At 39.1% G+C, this 21035-nt stretch overlaps 1 protein-coding gene across 8 annotated transcripts in view; it reads right to left on the bottom strand.

The window, feature by feature from the left end:
• The window catches only part of OPHN1 (oligophrenin 1), a 573279-nt gene that overhangs the window by 7209 nt on the left and 545035 nt on the right, over positions 1–21035 (bottom strand). For 7 of the 8 annotated variants that reach the window (XM_053202415.1, XM_053202413.1, XM_053202412.1 and 4 more), the window contains 2 exons: positions 8725–8890; positions 7418–7468 (listed from right to left, as the gene is read on the bottom strand). In XM_053202415.1, the coding sequence (XP_053058390.1) occupies positions 7418–7468; positions 8725–8890 (217 nt within the window). Of the gene's footprint in view, positions 1–7417; positions 7469–8001; positions 8104–8724; positions 8891–21035 lie in introns of all 8 variants that reach the window. The other variant, XR_008290128.1, reaches the window with a different exon arrangement.

The raw sequence follows: 21035 nt of genomic DNA on the forward strand, positions 1-21035 counted from the left end.
AGAAGTTGCTATGGCTGATGCCAAAGGGGTTACTGCCTGTGTTCTCCTCTAGGATTTTAATGGTTTCCTCTCTCACATTTAGGTCTTTGATCCATTTTGGGTTTATTTTTGTGTATGGTGTAAGAAAGTAGTCTAGTTTCACTATTTTGCATGTTGCTGTCCAGTTTCCCCAACACTGATTGTTGAAGAGACTTTTTCACATTGGAAATTCTTTCCTGTTTTATTGACCATATAGCTGTGGGTTCATTTCTGAAGTTTCTATTCTGGTCCCTGATCCATTGATCTATGTGTCTATTTTTGTGCCAATACCGTACTATCTTAATCACTACAGATTTGTAATATAACTTAAGCTCCAGAATTGTGATACTAGCAGATTTTCTTTTCTTTTTCAAGGTTGCTTTGGCCATTCAGGGTCTTTTGTGGTTCCATGCAAATTTTAGGATTGTTTGTTCTGGCTCTCTGAAAAATGCTGGTGGTATTTAGATAGGAATTGCATTAAATGTGTAGATTGCTTTGGGTAATATAGACATTTTCACAATACTTGTTCCTCCAATCCATGGACATGGAATGTTTTTCCATTTCTTTGTGTCCTCAATTTCTTTCATCAGTGTTTTATAGTTTCAGAGTACAGACTGTTTACCTCTTTGGTTAAGTTTATTCCTATGTATCTTATGGTTTTTGGTGAAATTGTAAATGGGATTGATTCCTTGATTTCTCTCTCAGCTGCTTCATTATTGGTGCATATAAATTCAACAGATTTCTGTATGTTGAATTTGTATCCTGCATCTATATTGAATTTGTGTAGCAGTCTTTTGAGTTTTCTATACAGAGTATCATGTCATCTGCAAAGAGTGGAAGTTTGGCTTTTTCTTTGATGATGATTTTGTTGCCTTTTATTTCTTTTTGCTGTGTGCTTGCTGTGGGTAGAACTTCCAGTACTATGTTAAATAACGGTGAGAGTGGAATCCCTAATTCTTGACCACAGAGGAAAAGCTCTCAGTTTTTCCCCATAGAGGATGATATTAGCTGTGGGTTTCTTGTATCGCCTTTATTATGTTGAGATATGTTCCCTGTAACCCAACTTTTCTTGAGGGTTTTTAATGAATGATGTACATTGTGAAATGCTTTCCTTGCATCTATTGAAAAAAATCATATAGTTCTTATTATTTCTTTTAATAATGTGGTATACAGTATTGATTGAATTGTGAATATTGAACTACCTTTGAAGCCCAGGAATGAATCCTACTTGATTGTGGTGAATGATTCTTTTAATGTACTGTTAGATTTGGTTTGCTAGTATTTTATTGAGAATTTCTGCATCCATCTTCATCAAGGATAGTGGCCTGTACTTCTCCTTTAGTGGAGTCTTATTCTGGTTTTGGTATTCAGGTAATGTTGTGGTCCTATAGAATGACTTCCTAGGTTTTCCTTCTTTTTCTATTTTTTGGAACAGTTTGCGTAAAAATAGGTATTAATTCTTTCTTTAATGTTTGGTAGAATTTCTCCATGAAGCCATCTGGCCCTGGACTTTTGTTTGCTGGGAGATTTTTGATTACTGATTCAATGTCTTTGATGATTATTAGTATGTTCAAGTTTTCTATTTCTTCCTGTTTCATTTTTGGTAGTTTATATGTTTCTAGGAATTTATCCATTTCTTCCAGTTTGTCCAATTTGTTGGCATATAGTTTTTCATAATATTCTAAGTGTTTGTATTTCTGTGGTGTTGGTTGTTATTTCTCCTCTATCATTTGTGATTTTATTTGTTTGTGTCTTTTCTCTTTTCTTTTTGGTAAGCCTGGCTAGAGGCTTACCAATTTTATTAATTAATAAGAGGAGTTAAGATGGCAGAGTAGTATGAGGATCTTATGCTTGCCTCATCCCTTGAACATAGATAGGTAATTATCAAATCATCCTGAACACCCAGGAAATCCATCTGAGGACTGAGAGAACAAACTACACAACTAGAGGGAGAAAAGAGGCAATATTATGGAAGGTAGGAGGTTTGGAGATGTGATTTGGGGGCTAGAAAAGAATCGTGGGTGCTGCAGAGAGGAGGGAGCCCTGATCACAGAGAGAGGAGAAATAGACAAAGGGAAAGAGAGAGAGATGACAAATGAAAGCAGTATGCAAGGGGGTTGCAGAAGAAAAACACTTCCCCAAAACCAGTGACTTGAGAATACAAGAGGAGCTTATTATAGCCAGTTTTTACAAGCAGCCAAGCTGATAGTCTGAAGTTTTAGAAGTCTGCACCATCATCAGGGTCAAGCCTGGTGGGTATAGTGTTGCTCCTGTGGAGAAGGAGACCCAAAGCCAGAAAGTAGTCAGTGTTCTCTGAGGATCTCCTGGGTTAAACTGAGAGAGAAAGTTCTTCTTCTTGGACTGCATTTGGAAGAGGTGACACTGCCTCTCAAGGGACAAAAGAGCCAGTGGGCACCATTGAGCTGTCCCATTCATTAACATAAAGGCTACTGAGGGCAGCTAACCTGGATGAGGGCTTTTTGTTGAACTTTACCATAAAATCCAAGCCCCTGTGTGATCATGTGACTATTTTTCTGGGACAAACTGGTACCAGCAGAAAGCAGTGAGTCCCTCCTAGAGAATCAGTGTGGGTCCCTGCCACACCAAGTCCCTAAAATTTGCAGTTTTGAAACCCAGCTGTGCGCCTGAGATAAAACACAGCAGCACTGCACTGCTGGGTGGACAGAAGGCCAGTAAATAGGATGAAGGTAGGGATCTGATGGAAGCCTGGGACACAAGAGGGGAGATTGTTCACTCTTCTGTGAGGGCTTCCTGAAAAGAAGTGGAAGCAAAGTCACCTCGCTGGGAAAGAGAGTGGGCTAACACCATTTTACATCCATCATATGAGCAATGAGGGACATCAGCTAGTGGCATAGCCCACACAGCAGAGGCTTGAGCTGCTTATACCAAGTCCCGCCTCCCTGAGATCTGCAGGTGTCTTTTTTTTACTAGGGAAAGTATGACTGAAAGCCAGGGCAGCAGTGAGCTCTTGCTCCAGAAGTGAACACGAACCCCCACTCCCTTCGCCCCACGCTGTCCATGGCCTGGAGCTTTACAGAGTGTCTCTTGTGTGTGCTGCATGTTTTCTGTTGTGTTTTAGGTGCTCCATCCTTCAGGCCAGTCCCCTGCAGACATTTTCCTTGCCTACATTGGACAGCGTTTGGTCCCTGGTCTTAATGTGGTGAGGTTTAACTAAGTGTGCTCTGGTGTGCTTGTGAAATGAGACATGATGCTACTTCCAATAGAAATGAAGCCCTGCAGAATGCTCTGGTCAGGAAATGCAAACTGGACAGGGGTTTCTGGTGGTCTTCTAGGGAAGGGCCTCACCATGCTGTGCCTGATACAAGCTTGACCTAGAAGGGCAGTACCTCCAGAGCACAGGGGTGAGGGACCTGGTGTAAGCAGCCTAGGAAGCTAGTGTTGGTGCTATGGTGCTTATTGCAGGTGGCTCTGTGTTTATGCTGAGGGGTGTGAATGGGAGAAATGGCACCAGCTATCTCCCTTGTCCTTGGAGAGGTGCCTCCATGCACACTGACTATGAGGGAAGCACTCTGAGAGGAGCAAATAATCTTCCCCCATATGTCCCAGGTGTTTTTCAGATAGCTGTTTCCACACTATCAGACTTGGGGGTGTATACTGCCTTCTTTATAGGAGCAGCGCAGTGCCCCCCAGCCTCTATCACAGCAGAGTCCACTCTCCCTTAAAACTACATGCTTTAAGCCCCACTTGTTGCAAGAACTCAAAAAATTCATCCATTTTCATTTTCCAAGCCAACAACCCTGGGGAAATATTCTCCTTGTGCATTCTTCTGTGATCCTCTATCTCTTGCCCTTCTCTGTGAGCACTGATCCCTCCCCTGCATATACCAGCGATCCATTTCTCCCCTAAATGCCCTCTCCACACTTCCTACCTTCTTCAGTGTGGATTATTTCCTACCTTTATTTGTAGAGTTTGTTCTATCAGTCTTCCTGTCTATTTCTGGGGGCATTTAGGATGATTTTTAGTTATCTAGTTGTGTTTGTGGGATGGGTGAGCCGCAGGTCCTCCTACTCTGCTCCTATCTTTCTCTCAACCCCCACTGGATATTTATTTCTTGATATTCCACAGGGTCTTAAAATCACTGTGTCCAAAATTGAGGGGAGCAACACTTTCCCACAAAAGTTGTTCCTCCATGACTCATTATTGTTATCATACACTTAATTTTCTAGAATAGACTTTTATCCCCTTTTAATCCTTCTCCAATGCTCCATGTTTGAAAAATCAGCAAGGTCTCATTGTGTCTATCTCAAAACTGTCCATTTTATTCCATTGTATTGGCAATGTCATAGGTTAAGGCCTCATTAACTGTTGCCATGATGATTATCCTCCTAATTAGTCTCTCTATCTCCAGTCTTTACTCTCCCATCTATCTTTCTCAGTACTACTAGAATGATTTTTTTACAATTCAGTCATCTCAGACTATGCATTGTCATGTTTAAAAGCTCCATGACTCATCATAGAGTATAGTATAAAGACAAAAACCCTTTGTACGTCATATAAGGTCTTTAAAATCTGGCCCCAAAGTATCTTTCTGGCCTCACCTCCAAGTAAGTTTCCCTCTTCTCACCCCCACATTGTAGCCAAAGTGTAACACTAATGACTTACTGAACTTGTCTTGCATAAGCTGTCTGCCTTGTTGAACTATCTTGCCCTCCTTTCTCTTCTTGATGAACCACTTCTCACTGTCATTTGAGATTTAATTTTTTTATTGGTTATGGAAAGGAGATGAATGAGGAAGTGAGGTGATTCAAATGTCAGGCTACAGTCAGGGGTACAAATGGGAAGCAAAAAGGAGGATAAACAAAGGATAAACAGATGATTATTTTCATCAGAGATGAGAGAAGAGCTTTTCAACAATGTCTATAGATGGTACTGATGTAGATGTACTAATACAAATGGGGGTTACAAGGTGGGAGCCTAGACAGAAGTGTTGTTTTTTCTACGTGGATACTAAATGGGAGGAACCCGTGGATACAGAGTATGTCTCTATGGCTCATGACACACTGGAGGATAGGTGTATCCATTTTGGTGTTGCCCACACCTCTGCCAAGGTGGTATCTGGAGGTAAAGTACAGAATTAAATCTAAGTTTCAGAAGCCTAAACATAGGATAAGTAGAGTTGTTCTCTAGCCTGAAATGACTGGTTTGGCTACAGCCCTCTCATGTTGTAAGTTGGTCCAGGAATTCCCTGAGCAGTAGCTGACATAGCTGACATAGCTCAGCCAGTAGTGACAGTACCTCAGACAATGTTTCCATACTTTCAACATCAGTTTGGCTATAATTTCCTTTTAGAAGCTGGCCTGCCTTCAAGATTCTACTGGACTTTGTTCATGCCTCTTACAAATTCTCTCTCATTGTCTCGGTTCCCTGTCCAAGGCTACCAATGAATTCTTTATATGTTTTGGTGTATTTCTACTCATCTTTTAAGCTCTAACTTAGGTATCACTTCCTCTAAAAAAGTTTTCCTTTAAAAAAATGTTTTAATGTTATTTTTGAGAATGAGAGAGGCAGAGTGTGAGTAGAAAAGGGGCAGAGAGAGAGGGAGACACAGAATCCAAAGCAGACTCCAGGCTCTGAGCTGTCAGCACAGAGCCCAACGTGGCACATGAACCCAAGAACCTTGAGATAATGACCTGAGCCAAAGTTGGATGCTCAACCTGAGCCAAAGTTGGATGCCTAACCCACTGAATCATTCAAGTACCCTGTAAAAAAAGCTTTCCTTTAGATGTACCCATTTCATTCTGTTAATTCTAGTTTACTTCATTACATTTCCTTGGTAGTTATTTCTCATATGGCTTATTCTAGGGAGGGAGGAAGAATCACCAAGGAAATAGGATGTGATCCTGCTCACAGGCAGGTGCTATATTAAGAGTCTCTCTGTCTCTGTCTCTCTCTCTCTCTCTCTCTCTCTCTTATTTTTTTTTCAAGAGGGACATTTGACTAAGCCTGTTTTAAAAACATCCTAGGTAAAAATTTTATTGTATTGGAAGAGAAATCTGGGACTGTAACATCATTTTTATCTGTTATGGTAGAATAAATGGTAAATTATTGTCAAAGGAAAATTTGGTCTGGTCTAATGGCTGACTGCCAAGCAGAACTAGGGTGACTTGCTGTGCAGGGTCATGTACTGGTGAGTTAGGTCTCACAGCATTGACTAGATAGTGTTAAGCATACCCCAGCTCCAGTGTTGGCACATTTTTCTTTTAACTGACCACCTAGAAAAGCTATACTCTTATCACCCATCAGGAAGCACAATTTCAAACTCTCTGATAAGCAACATGGAGCAAGCTCACAAAAGAGTCCCTAAAGACTATGCAGCCATTTCTCTAGATGTTATAGCCTAAAGGGTCTCAGATGCCAGACTCTGGACAATCTGTATCAATATCTTAGAAGTTTTAAAAACAAACTGGAAGGAAGGAAAGAAGGAAGGAAGGACAGAAGGAAAAGAAAGAAAGAAAGAAAGAAAGAAAGAAAGAAAGAAAGAGGAAAGAAAGGAAGTAAAAGGAAAGGAAAGGAAGAAAAGAGAAGAAAGAGGAAAGATATGAGAAGAGAAGAGAAAAAAGAAACATACTCAGGCCCCACTCCTGGAGATTCTGTTTCAGTGGGTCTGGAGTTGAAGGCAAATCTATTTGTTTTTTGTTCCCTCAATTTTTTCCAGGTGATTTATATCATACCACCTAATGTTTGCTTATTCTAAGGCTGCTTATGTTAGAGTGTTACATTATGTGTATTCCTATCAGCTGCTCTTTTAGAATATAATAGAGTCTAAATAAGTAAACTAACAAAAAAAAGACTTATGTTGAGTGTAATATTTTTTGTAGTGTTACTTAGTATGTGAGTACTGTTTGTATATCTGCGTCTGAGAGAGAGAGAGAGAAAAGAAAAGAGAAGAAAAGAAGAGGAGGAGGTGGAGGAGGAGGAGGAGGAAGAAGAAATGGAAAACAGTGCCAGAGACTCAATGGCACAACAGATACAGAGATAGGCAAAGAAAGAGAGACATGGAGAAAGACAGAAAAAGAGTGAAATATACAGATAGGAGACAGAGAGACAAAGACAGAAACAGAGATATAAGTAGAAAAACACAAAGAGAGAAAGAGACTGAGAATGACAAAAACAGAGAGAAAGAAAGTGTGAGAGAGACAAATAGAGTAACAAAGAGAAACACACATGTATATAGACAAAGACAAATATACAGGGTGAGAGATGAGGAGACAGAGAGAACTAGGAGAGAGAAAGGGACAGAGAGACAGAGACAGCTACAGAGAAACAGAAAAACAGAATGTAAGAGAGGAAATGAAATGCTCATGATCCATTAAATAAAAAGTAACTTGGTTCTTCTTCTGTCACTTATATGTCTTACCTTCCTGTTTTTCGGGAAGCTGTTTCAAAGAACCTGGTCCTGGAAGCCACCCTGCAAACAGAAGCCAATCAAGTCCCATGAGTTTCTCTGGAATACATATGAGAACCAATAGACAATGAGCAACACAAAAACTATAAACCAGATGGGCACCAATTGAAGGGTCTGCCTTAGCTTGCAAAGGACCTGGGTCTGAGAAGAAACCCAAGCATCAGAATGTGAAATGACTCAGAGACCGTAAGCTACTGCAAGGCTATGCCTAATGCCCTTTGCTTTCCCTTGGTTCAGAATGGTCTGAGTATGTTGTTGGTTCAGGCTATTCTTGTGAGAAATAAGTGAAACAAGTCTTTGGTTTCAAAGTATAAATTTTTGCCATTTTTGTAAATACACTTAGCTACTTAATTAACATGGTAGAGTCTTTCTTTTTCCTATTTCCCCCATTTTACAATTATAGAAAACAAGAGACATGAGAAAAAGGAATACAGGAGGCAGTATATGAGAGGGATCCCAAGCACTGGCTGAAGAGAGACCAGTCAGGCTAACTGTGGCCATGAAAGGCTGATCTGTGAGAGCTGCTATGCTCCTACCTTAGCCACTCTATGCCTGGTTCCTTGGCTTCCAGTCCCACCTCAGGAAAAACTGCTAGAAATCAGCTCAGTTCCTACTTTGCAAGAGGTTCTCTGGAGAATCTGAGACATTTTGGAAGATTTTTAAAAATGTTTTATTTATTTTTGAGATAGAGAGAGACAGAGCATGAGCAGGGGAGGGGCATAGAGACAGGAAGACACAGAATCCGAAGCAGGCTCCAGGCTCTGAGCTGTCAGCACAGAGCCTGACATGGGGCTTGAACTCAGAAACTGCGAGATCACGACCTGAGCCGAAGTCGGACACCCAGCCAACTGAGCCACCCAGGCGCCCCCATTTTGGAAGATTTTTAAAAATCATACCCTTGATATAAAAAAAAAGCCTAAAGGCACAAGTACAATAAATAAATCTGTTCATTAAATTACTTTAAAAACCAGTAGCAATAACAAGAAAATACAAAAAAATTTCCAAAGGGAACATGAAAACAGAAGGTAATCTTATCACCCTACAGAGATCAGGGCAGTTTTAGTGAAATCTGTCAGCCTTGAGTGATGAGTGCAACACACCAAACAGGGCTTGTCTGTGACATTTCCCTAGACTATTAAGTGAACTAAGCCCTGGGGTTGTAGACTGTATACTCTTCATAATCATAATGGTGATCCTGAAAGAACTCCTGATGGCCTAACATGACCTTTAGGTCAAGGATGAGGAACAACTCTACTTACACAGACGATGAGATTCCCCCTGCATTGCTAACCACAATATCTGCCTTTGGTTCTGGCTTTTGGGGAGTAGCTGCCCGGCACGGAGGATCTGGAGGCCTCACTGGAGGACGGACAATGGTTGGCTTTTCTCCTAGAGGCCGCACTTTGCTGAAACTGTCAGAGTCTCCTGAAAGAGAACACCACCAAGAACTTGAGTGGTTAGACAATTGGAACACTATTCATGAACAGGCACCCAATATTGGAGTTATCTTGGCTACCTCCCTTGGCCCCCACTTACTTTTGGTCACTAATAACTATGCATTTGTTTTCCTTTCTTTCTATCTTTTTTTTTTGTTGGTTGATTTTGGTTTTGCTTTGTTTGTTTGTTTTTGTTTTGTTTTGCTTTTCATTCTTCCAGCAGCTTAATTCTTCAGAAAGTCTATGTTTGAAACCCAGCTCTAGAACTTCTATTTGTGTGACCTAGGGCATGTTACATCAATTTGATAATTCTTAGTTTCCTCATCTATATAATGAAGACCAATAATACTTTAACTTACAGAGATAAAAAAAAAATTAATTAGGTACTGGGGTGCTGGGTGGCTCAGTCAGTTAAGCACCTGACTCTCGATTTCGGCTCAGGTTATGACCTCACAGTTCAGCTATGCACTGACAGTGCAGAGCCTGCTTGGGATTCTCTCTCTGCCTGTCCCCCACTCATATGCATGTGTTATTGCTCCTCTCTCTTTCTGTCTCAAAGTAAATAAACTTAAAAAAAATAAGCACTAATATATTTAGTACAGGCCTGGCACATAATAGGCACTTAGTCAATGTTTTATAATGAATTTGAATCTGTTAGTTTTGTAATTACCAAAACTCAGGTCTTTTTTACTTAGACCTTGACTATGGTAGTAGTATTCCAACTTGCCTCCCTGCCTCTATGTCTCTGGTTTCCAGGTCAGTCAGTACAAAATAAATATACATAATTATTTATGAAATGGTTCTGGCAGGAGTTTATGACATGGATGCACTTACACATTGCTGGTAGCACTGTACACCAGGCTAATTCTGTCTATATAGCCATAAAGAATTCTGGAAAACGTGGATGCAAAATCATACATAAGGCATAGTTTATACTTATTGATCCAGTTGATCCACGTTGGGGAATAAGCCCAAGGGAATTAACCCCTCCCCAAAATAGGAAAAACAATCAGAACAAAAACATGCTTCTTAATAGCAAATACTCGGACCCAGCACAAAGAATAAGCAAACCAATTTTTATAAGCACTTAACCAGTAAATATTACACATGAACTGACAAAGATTTGGGGGAGGTTAAAAAATATACATGCATTTAAAATAATAGTAAGTAATGGGGCACCTGGGTGGCTCAGTTGGTTAAGCATCTGACTCTTGATTTCAGCTCAGATCATGATCTCATGGTTTGTGAGTTAGAGACCCACGTCAGGCTCTGAGTTGACAGTGCAGAACCTGTTTGGGATTCTCTTTCTCCTTTTCTCTCTGTTTTTCCTTCCCTATCTCTCTCTCTACCAAAAATAAATAAACTTTAAAAAATAATTTTAAAAATTAAAATTAAAATATTAAGTAAAAAAAAAACACTAAAAGTACTTATGGCCTGCAGAACATTATAGGGAAATAGACACATGTGCAACTAAGGGTGCTATCATGGAGGAGCTAAGATGGCGTTAGAATAGGAGGACTCTAGGCTCATCTTATCCCTCAAACACAGCTAGATAACTATCAAATCATTTTAAATACCCCAGAAATCAACCTGAAGACTGACAGAGCAAACTCCACAACTAAAGGCAGAGAAGAAGCCACATTGAGGAAGGTAGAGGTGCAGAGACATGGTTTGTGAGAAAAAAATAGATGGCAGGTGCTGCAAAGGGGAAGGGGCATGGTCATGAAGAAAGGCAAGAGAGAGAGAGGAAAGCACAGGGGAATGCACAAGGAGAACATTTCCCCAAAGCCATTGACTGGGAAAATTAGAGGAGCTGATTTTCATGAGTTCTTGCAACTGGGGCGGGGGAGGGTTAAATGTTGGTGTGCTTGGCTATGATACAGACATGAGTGTACTGCCCTAATTCTGGAGAGATGGCAGGCAAACAACCAAGGGGCAGATGGCATGGGAAAAGTGATCTGAAGAATGCTTGGGGCACACAGGGGGAGATTACTCCCTCTTCCTGGAGTACCTCCATGAGAGTCAGAGTTCAGGAAGATGCCTCTATGAGGACAGAGGAGCTGGCTATCAACATTTCCCTCATCTGCCACTCAGTACAAACACAGGGCCAACTACAGAGGGCACCTTGGCCCTACACTGGCTGCCTAACTTGCTTAAACCAGGTCCCACACTCTTGTGCTCTGGAACAACTGACCTTCTCAATCAAACCTGCCTCAATTCCAGCTTGGCAGGCCCTTCACCAAGAAGACCAGTGCAGACCCCTGCCCACACCATATTCTTAAAGCCGGGAGTTATAAAAGTCAGCAAGCTTGGCTGGGATAGAGCCCAGAAGGCACTGCGCTGCTCCTGGAAAGAAGGCAGTATACACCCCAGAGTCTGATAGTGTGGAAACAGCTATCTGAAAAGCACCTGGGACATATAGGGGAAGATTATTTGATCTTCTCAGAGTGCTTCCCTCACAGACATTATGCATGGATGTACCTCTCCAAGGACAAGGGAGATAGCTGGTGCCATTTCTCCCTACTCACACTCCTCAACATAAACACAGAACCACCTGCAATAAGCACCATAGCACCAACACTAGCTTCCTAGGCTGCTTACACCAGGTCCCTCACCCCTGTGCTCTGGAGGTACTGTCCTTCTAGGTCTAGCTTGTATCACTGACAGCATAGTGGGCCCCTTCCCTAGAGGACCAGCAGAAACCCCTGTCCACATTGCATCTCCTGGCCAGAGCATTCTGCAGGGCTTCATTTCTATTGAAAGTAGCATCATGTCTCATTTCACAAAGAGACCAGAGCACACTTAGTTAAACCTCACTACATTAAGATCAGGGACCAAACACTGACCAATGTAGGCAAGGAGAATGTCTGCAGAGGACTGGCCTGAATGATGGAGCACTTAAAACACAACAGAAAACATTCAGCATATACCAGAGTCATTCCCTGATGCTTCAGGCCATGGATAGTATATGACCTCTTCTTCCCAAAGCCATTACTCTCAGGAACAGAAAACATGACTGGATTGTCTAACACAGCAAAGAAGACAGAGACTTATAAAAAACTGTGAAGATGGAGGGATTTATCCCAAATGAAACAACAAGATAAGGTCAAAGCCACAGATCCAAGTGAAACAGATATAAGTAACATGCCTGATGGAAAATTTAAAGCAACAGTCATAAGGATACTTGCTGAGCTGGAGGAAAGAATAGGGGGCTTCAGGGAGACCCTTACCACAGAGATAAAAGAGTTAAAAAATAATCAGTCAGAAACAAAAAATGCAACACTGACATTGGAAACATGCTTGTGCAATAAACACAAGCTGGAAGAAGTAGAGTAAAGAATAAGTAATATAAAGAACAAAATAATGGAAGATAATGAAGCTGAACAAAAGAGAGAAAGAAGACTTATGGAACACAAGAATAGATTAAGGAACTCAGTGACTCCATCAAATGTAATAACATTTACATTATAAGAGTCACAGAAGAAGAAGAGAGAGAAGCGGGCAGAAAATGTATTTGAGGAAATCATAGCTTAAAACTCCCCTAATCTAGGAAACGAAACAGAAATCCAGATCCAGGAGGCACAGAGATGTCTCATCAAAATCAACAAAAGCTGGACAACACCAAGATATATTATAATTAAATTTGAAAAATAAAGTAATTAAAAAAATCTTAAAAGCATCAAGAGAAAAGAAGTTCCTAACTTTCAAGGGAAGACCCATAAGACTAGGTGAAGATTTCTAACAGAAACTTGGCAAGCCGGAAGGGAGTGGCATGATTCACTCAAAATGCTGAATGGGAACAACATGTAGCCATGAATACTCTATCCAGCAAGGCTATCACACACAATTGAAGGAAAATTAAATAGTTCCCCAGACAAACAAACACTAAAGGAGTTTGTGACCACTAAATCAGCATTGCTAGTATTAAAGAGGACTCTTCAGGTGGAAAGTAAAGACCCAAAGTGACAAAGACAAGAAAGGAACAGAGAGTATCTCCAGAAACAACAATAAAACAAATAATGAAATCACACTAAATACATATCTATCAATAATTACTCTGAATGTAAATGGACCAAACATGCCAAGAAAAAAAACAGTGTAAGAATGAATTAAAAAAAAACCCAAGACCCATGTAAATGCTCCCTACAAGAGCCTCATTTTAGACCAAAAGACACCTAAGATTGAAAGTGAGGGGATGGAGAAAATTTTATCATGCAAATGGATGTTAAAAGAAAGCTGGAGTAGCAATACTTATGTTGGACAAAGTAGATGTTAAACCAAAGACTGAAGAAAGGCACTATATTATAATAAAGGGGATAATCCAACAAGAAGATCTAACGATTGTAAATATTTATGCTCCCAACATGGAACAGTCAGATATATAAAACAACAACAAAAAAGGAACTCGTTGATACTACTACAATAATAGTAGAGGACTTTAACACCCATACTTACATCAATGGACACATCATCTGAGCTGATAATCAACAAGGAAATAATGGCTTTGAATGACACCCTGGATCAGATGGATTTAACAGATATATTCAAAACATGCCATTCTAAAACAGCAGAATGCACATTCTTTGGAAGTGCACATGGGACATTCTACAGGTCATAGTTCAGGCCTCACCAAGTACCAAAAGATTGAGATCATATCATGCATATTTTCTGAACACAACACTAGGAAACTTTAAGTCAACTATAAGAAAAATATTGGAAAGACCACATATACATGAATGTTAAACAGCATGCTGTTTAAACTTCAGCATATACATGAGTGTTAAACTAAACAATGAATGGATCAACCAGGGAATCAAAGAAGATATAAAAAATACATGGAAACAAATGAAAATAAAAACACAATGGCCCAAAACCTTTCTGATGCAGCAAAAGCAGTCCTAAGAAGGAAAGAGATAGCAATACAGGTCCACTTCAAGAGGCAAGAAAAATCTCAAATAAACAGCTTAACTTTACACCTAAAGGAATTAGAAAAAGAACAAGAAACAAAACCTATAGCAAACAGAAGGGAGTAAATAATAAAGGCTAAAGCAGAAATAAATGATATAGAATCAAAGAAACCTAATAGAACAGATCAATGAAAGCAGGAACTGGTTGTTTAAAAAAATATAATAAAATGAAAAACCTAGAGCCAGACTTACCAAAAAAGAAAGAACCCAAATAAATAAAGTCACAAATTGGAGAGGAAAAACAACAACCAACACCACAGAAATACAATTGGAATATCATGAAAAAAATATATGTCAACAAATTGGACAACCTAGAAAAATGGATGAATTCCTAGAAACATAAACTATGAAAACTGAAACAGGAAGAAAACAGAAAACTTGAATAGAGTGATAAACCAGCAAAGAAACTGAATCAGTAATCAAAAAATCTCCCAAAAAACAAAAGCCCAGAGCCAGATGGCTTCACAGGTAAATTCTACCAAATATTTAATGAGGAGTTAATACCCATTCTTCTCAAACTATTCCAAAAAATAGAAAACGAAGGTAAACTTCCAAATTCATTGTATGAGGCTAGCATCACCCTGATACCAAAACCAGATAAAGACTGCACCAAAAAAGAGTATAGGCCAATATCCCTGATGAACATGTAGGCAATAAAATACTAGCAAACTGAATCAAACAGTACATTCACCATAATCAAGTGGGATTTATTTCTGGCCTTCAAGGGTGTTTCAATATTTGCCAATCAATCTATGTGATATACCATATTAATAAAAGATAGTATAAGAATCATATGATCCTTTCATTGGTGGAGAAAATGCATTTGACCAAGTACAACATTCATTCATGATAGTTACTGTAACAAAGTAGGGTTAGAGGAATCATACTTCAACATAATAAAGTCCATATATGAAAAACCTAAAGCTAATATCATCCTCAATGGGGAAGAACTGAGAGCTTTCCCTCTAAGGTCAGGAAGAAGATAGGGATGCCCAATCTCACCATTGTTATTTAACACAGTATGGCAAGTCCTAGCCACAGCAATCAGACAATAAAAAGAAATCAAAAGCATCCAAATTGACAAGAAAAAAAGTAAAATGTTCATTATTTGCAGATAACATGATACTCTATATAGACAACTTGAAAGATTCCACCAAAATATTGCAAGATGTTGTACACAAATTCAGGAAAGATGCAGGATACAAAATCAATGTACAGAAATCTGTTACATTTCTATACACCAATAATGAAACAGCTGAAAAGAGAAATTAAAAGAATAATCCAAATTGTAATTGCAAAACCATAAGATACCTAGGAACAAACCTAACCAAAGAGGTAAAATATCTGTAATCCAAAAACTATAAAACACTTATGAAAGAAATTGAAGATGACATAAAGAAATGAAAAAATATTCCATGTTCATGGATTGGAAGAACAAATATTGTTAAAATGTCTATTTTGCCCAAAGCAATCTAGACATTTAATGCAATCCCTATCAAAATACCACCAGCATTTTTCACAGAGCTAGAATAAACAATCCTAAAATTTGTATGGAACCACAAAAGACCCCGAATAGCTAAGCAAACCTTGAAAAAGAAAAGCAGACTGGAGGCATGACAATTCCAGACTTCAAGTTATATTACAAAGCTGTAGTTATGAAGACATTATGGTACTGGCACAAAAATAGACATATAGATCAACAGAACAGAATAGAAAACCCAGAAATCAACTCACAACTATATGGTAGATTAAACTTTGATACAGCAGGAGATAATATCCAATGGAAAAAAGACAGTCTCTTAATGATAATGGGAAAAGTGAACAGCAACATGCAAAAGAGTGAAATTGGTCCTCTTTATTACACCATACACAAAAATAAATTCAAAATGGATGAAAGACCTAAATGTGAGACAGGAAACCATCAAAATCCTAGAGAAGAACACAGGCAGTGACTCCTATGACATCATCCACAGCAACTTCTTACTAGATATGTCTCCTGAAGCAAGGGAGACAAAAGCAAAAATGATATATTGGGATTTCATCAAAATAAAAAGCTTCTGCACAGCAAAAGAATCAATCAAAACTAAAAGGCAATCTACAGAATGGGAGTAGATATTTGCAAATGATGTATCTCATTAAAGGTTAGTATCCAAAATATATAAAGAACTTATAAAACTCAACACTCCAAAAACCAAAGAATCCAGTTATAAATGGACAGAAACATGAGTACACTTTTTTTTTCTAAAGAAGACATCCATATGGTCAACATATGCATGAAAAGATGTTCAATATCACATATCAACATGGAAAGACTAATCAAAACCATGATGAGATACCAACTTACACCTGTGAGAATGGCTAAAATTAACGACACATGAAACAACATATGTTGGTGAGGATGTGGAAAGGGGAACACTTTTGCCCTGTGGTGGAAATGAGAACTGGTGCAGCCATGTTGGAGAACAGTATGGAGGTTCCCTAAAAATTCATAAATAGGGGCTGAGCCTGGGTGGCTCAGTCGGTTGAGCTTCCAACTTTGGCTCAGGTCATGATCTCATGGTCTGTGAGTTCGAGCCCCGCATCAGGCTCTGTGCTGGCAGCTCAGAGCCTGGAGCCTGCTTTAGATTCTGTGTCTCCCTCTCTCTCTGACCCTCCCCCATTCATGCTCTGTCTCTCTCTGTCTCAAAAATAAATAAACATTAAAAAAATTAAAACTAAATTAAAAAAATTTGTAAATAGAACTGCCTGATTATGTAGCAATTGCACCCTTAGTTATTTACCCAAATTATACAAAAATGCTAATTTGAAAGGATACATTCACCCTGATATTTATAGCAGCATAAGAAAATGGCCAAATTATGGAAAGAGCCCAAATGTCCATACCCTGGTGAATGGATAAAGAAGATGTGGAATGGATATATATATTACAATGGCATAATACTCATCGATAAGAAAGAATGAAATCTTGTAATTTGCAATAGTGTGGATGGAGGTAGAGAGTATTATGATAAGTAAAATAAATCAGAGACAAAAACCATATTATTTCACTCATATATGGAATTTAAGAAACAAAACAAATGAACATGGTGGGGGGGGGGAGGAGAGGAAAAGCAAGAAACAGACTCTTAATTTATACAGAACAAACTGACGGTTATTGAGTGGCAATGTGTTTGATAGGTGATGGAGATTAATGAGTGCATATGTTATGATGAGCACAGGGTGTCATATCTAAGTTTTGATTCACTAAATTGTACACCTGAAACTAATATCATACTGTATGTTAACTAATTGGAATTTAAAGAAAAATTTGGGAAAAAAGGTTTTATATATATATATGTGTGTATATATATATATATGTATATATATATATATATATATAATGAAATATTACTTAGTCATAAAAAAGAATGAAATCTTGCCATTTGCAATGATGTGGATGGAGCTACAGATTATTTTGCCAAGTGAAATAAGTCTGTCAGAGAAAGACGAATACCATATGATATCACTCATACATGGAATTTAAGAAACAAAACAAGTGATCATGGCAAGAAAATTGAGAGGTACACAAAGATACAGACTCTTAACCCTGAGAACAAATTTGAGGTTTTACTGGATGTGAGGTAGGTAGGGGGATGGGTGAAATTGGTGATGAAGATTAAGGAGTGTACTTGTTTTGGTGAGCACAGGGCATCATATATAAGTGTTGAATCACTAAGTTGTACACTTGAAACTAATATTACACTGTATGTTACATAAATGGAAGCTAAATAAAAGCTAAAAAAAGAGTAATAAAAATTGTGTCAGTAGACCTTGATATTTATTAATTTTTTAAAAGGACATCTTGATACTTTCAAGTTTTCTTCTATAAAACATTAAGGTAGAGGAGGGGACAAGATGGCAGAACAGCATGGAAGCTTTTTTTTTTTTTTAGTCTCTCATCCCTGAAATGCAGCTAGATCAATGCTAAACCACCTTGTACACCTAGAAAACTGATTTTAGGATTAACACAAAAATCTGCACAACCTGAAGCACAGAATTCAGCAGGTATGTGGTGCAGAGAGGTGAACTGGGGGAGAGAGAAGTCTCAGAGGTCAGGGAGCTGTTTTTGCTTGTGCAGAGAGGATGGAGACAGGGGGAGAATATTAGAAAAGCACTCCCCCCTCCCGAAAGCAGCTTCAGAGAAAAGTAAGAGTCAAAACAGCTTCAGGGGCTGAACAAAAAAGGGAGAAAGGAGAAAGGAGAGGGTTTAAATTCTATTAAGATTCCATAACCAGGGGGAGCACAGAGTCTGAAACTCTGCAGCTCAATACCTGGAGGTGCTCTGGTGGGAAGGGCAAATCCCTGGAAGTAGAGAGCAAGGTCTAAAGGGTCCTCAGGCCACACGCAGAGAGGATGTTCCCCTGTTGGGAGGACATTTAGTAGAGGCAGTGTGGCCTCCCCACTGTCAAAGGTCCCAGAAGACCCAGAGAATGGCCACATTGATTGGTGTTAGAGAGGAGGTTAAGGGTGAAGCCTGACACCAGATGTGTGTTGTGATTTGCCATAATCCCTAAAACGCTGCTGGTACATGATCACAAGTACTTTTTCTGGGGAAGGCTGGCACCTGGCTGTAGTCTCTGGTCATAGGCAGTGGCACAGTCTTGTGAATATTCCTGAGGGCAGGCCAGGACACGGCCACTGCTTAGCGAGACCCTCTCCCAGAGAGTCATAAAGGGTCAAAGCTGCAGTCCCTCAGAAGTGAGGGGTTGAGAAACACAGCCCCATCTGAAATAAAACTCAGGAGGGAGGTGCAGCCTGGTAGCCTGACAGTTTGGTCATGGACAATGTAGAAGTGAGGAGTGGACGGAAGCTGGAGACAAAAGAGAGCTCCTTGATTGCCGGGTGGGGAGAGCACAGAGTTCCGATACTAGAGACTAGGTAGCTGGGTGGCCACGCCTACACATGCCACAACAATCCACCACATTAAGCTAAGCAGCACCACCTAGTGGAGAACAGAGCTGTTACACTAAACCCCACCCAACTGGTCCACCACTATCTTGAGAAACACCACAAATGTCTTTGCCTGCTTAGTTTATGGACTATAAAGTGCTTCATACTTTTGACTTCTAGGGGAAACCGGATTTAATTAAATCATATTTGCTTCTGTTTGCTGGGACATCTATTCAATTTTCTTTTCTTTTTCTTTTTTCTTTTTTATTCTTGAATACAGAAAGAAAAAAATTTATTTTTATTTTCCATTTTTACTAAAAAATTTTCTTTAAATTTTTTTTTATTTTTTTTTACTTTTTTGAAATTTTTTATGTTCTATTTTACTCCCATCATTTCATTTTATTCTATTTATTGCATTCATTTTTCCAAACTTTCAAACATTTCCCTTCCTCCACTCTTTTTTTTATCTTTTCCTTTTTTCTCTAATCTATCAATTTTTTCAACAACCAGACCAAAACACACCCAGAATCCAGCCTCATTTATTTGATTTTTTGTATTGTTTTGTTTAATTTTTAGTTGTTTTTTTTACTTAAAAATTTTTTTCTTAATGTTTATTTATTATTGAGAGACACAGAGAGACAGAGCATGAGCATGGGAGGGACAGAGAGAGGAGGGGACACGGAACCTGAAGCAGGCTCCAGGATCTGAGCTGTCAGCACAGAGCCTGACATGGGGCTTGAACTCACAAACCATGAGATCATGACCTGAGCTGAAGTTGGATGCTCAACAGACTGAGCTACCCAGACGCCCCTTTATTTTTTTACTTTATTAATTACTTCTCTACCTTCAAAATGACTAAACGAAGGAAATTCACCCCAAAAGAAAGAACAGGAAGAAATGACAGCCAGGGACTTAATACACAGAGGTGCAAGCAAGATGACTGACCAAGAATTTAGAATCATGATAATAAGAATACTAGCTGTGGATGAAAATAGAGTAGAATCCCTTTCTGCAGAGATAAAAGAAGTAAAAGCTAGTCAGACTGGATGAAATAAATAATGCTATAACTAAACTGCAATCTCGAATGGATGCCATGGTGGCAAGGGTGGATGAATCAGAGCAGAAAATCACTGATATAGATGACAAACTTATGGAGAATAATGAAGCAGGAAGAAAAAGAGGGAGACTAAGGCAAAGGAGCATGATATAAAAATTAGAGAACTCAGTGACACATTGAAAAGGAATATCAGAATCATATAGGTCCCAGAAGATGAAAAGAGAGGAAAAGGGGTAGAAGGTTTATGTGAGCAAATCATAGTGGAAAACTTTCCTAACTTGGGGAAAGACACAGACATCAAAATCCAGGGAGCACAAAGAACTCCCATTGGAGTCAACAAAAACCGACTATCAGCAAGGCATATCATAGTCAAATTCACAAAATACTCAGGCAAAGAAAGAATTATGAAAGCAGCAAGGGGAAAAAAAGTCCTTAACCTACAAGGGAAGACAGATAAGGTCTGCAACAGACCTATCCACAGAAAGCTGGCAGGCCAGAAAGGAGTGGCAGCATATATTCAATGTGGTGAATTGGAAAAATATGCAGCCAAGAATTCTTTATCCAGCAAGGCTGTCATTCAGAATAGAAAGAGAAATAAAAAGTTCCCCAGACAAACAAAAATTAAAGGAGTTTATGACCACCAAACCAACCCTGCAAGAAATTTTAAGGGGGACTCTATGAATGGGAGAAAAGATGAAAAACAACCCCAAAAGACCAAAAGCAACAAAGACTAGAAGGGAACATAGAACACCATCAGAAACTCCAACTCTACAGACGACATAATGGCAGTAAATTCATCTTTCAGTACTCATTCTAATCTATCTTTCAGTACTCACTGTAATTATCAATGGACTAAACGTTCCAATCAAAAGACATAGAGTAACAGAATGAATAAGAAAACAAGATCCATCTATACGCTGTTTATAAGAGACCCACATTACACATAAAGACACATTCAGATTGAAAGTAAGGGGATGGAGAACCATCTACCATGCTAATGGTCCCCAAAATAAAGCTGGAGTGGCCATAATTATATCATACTATCTAGATTTGAAAATAAAGACTTTAACAAGGGATAAAGAAGGACATTATATCAAAATTAAGGGGTCTATCCACCAAGAAGATGTAACAATTGTAAACATTTATGCTCCAAACGTGACAGAGCCCAAATATATAAGTCA

The sequence above is a fragment of the Acinonyx jubatus genome, chromosome X, assembly GCF_027475565.1.
Source record: "Acinonyx jubatus isolate Ajub_Pintada_27869175 chromosome X, VMU_Ajub_asm_v1.0, whole genome shotgun sequence".
Lineage (NCBI taxonomy): Eukaryota > Metazoa > Chordata > Mammalia > Carnivora > Felidae > Acinonyx > Acinonyx jubatus.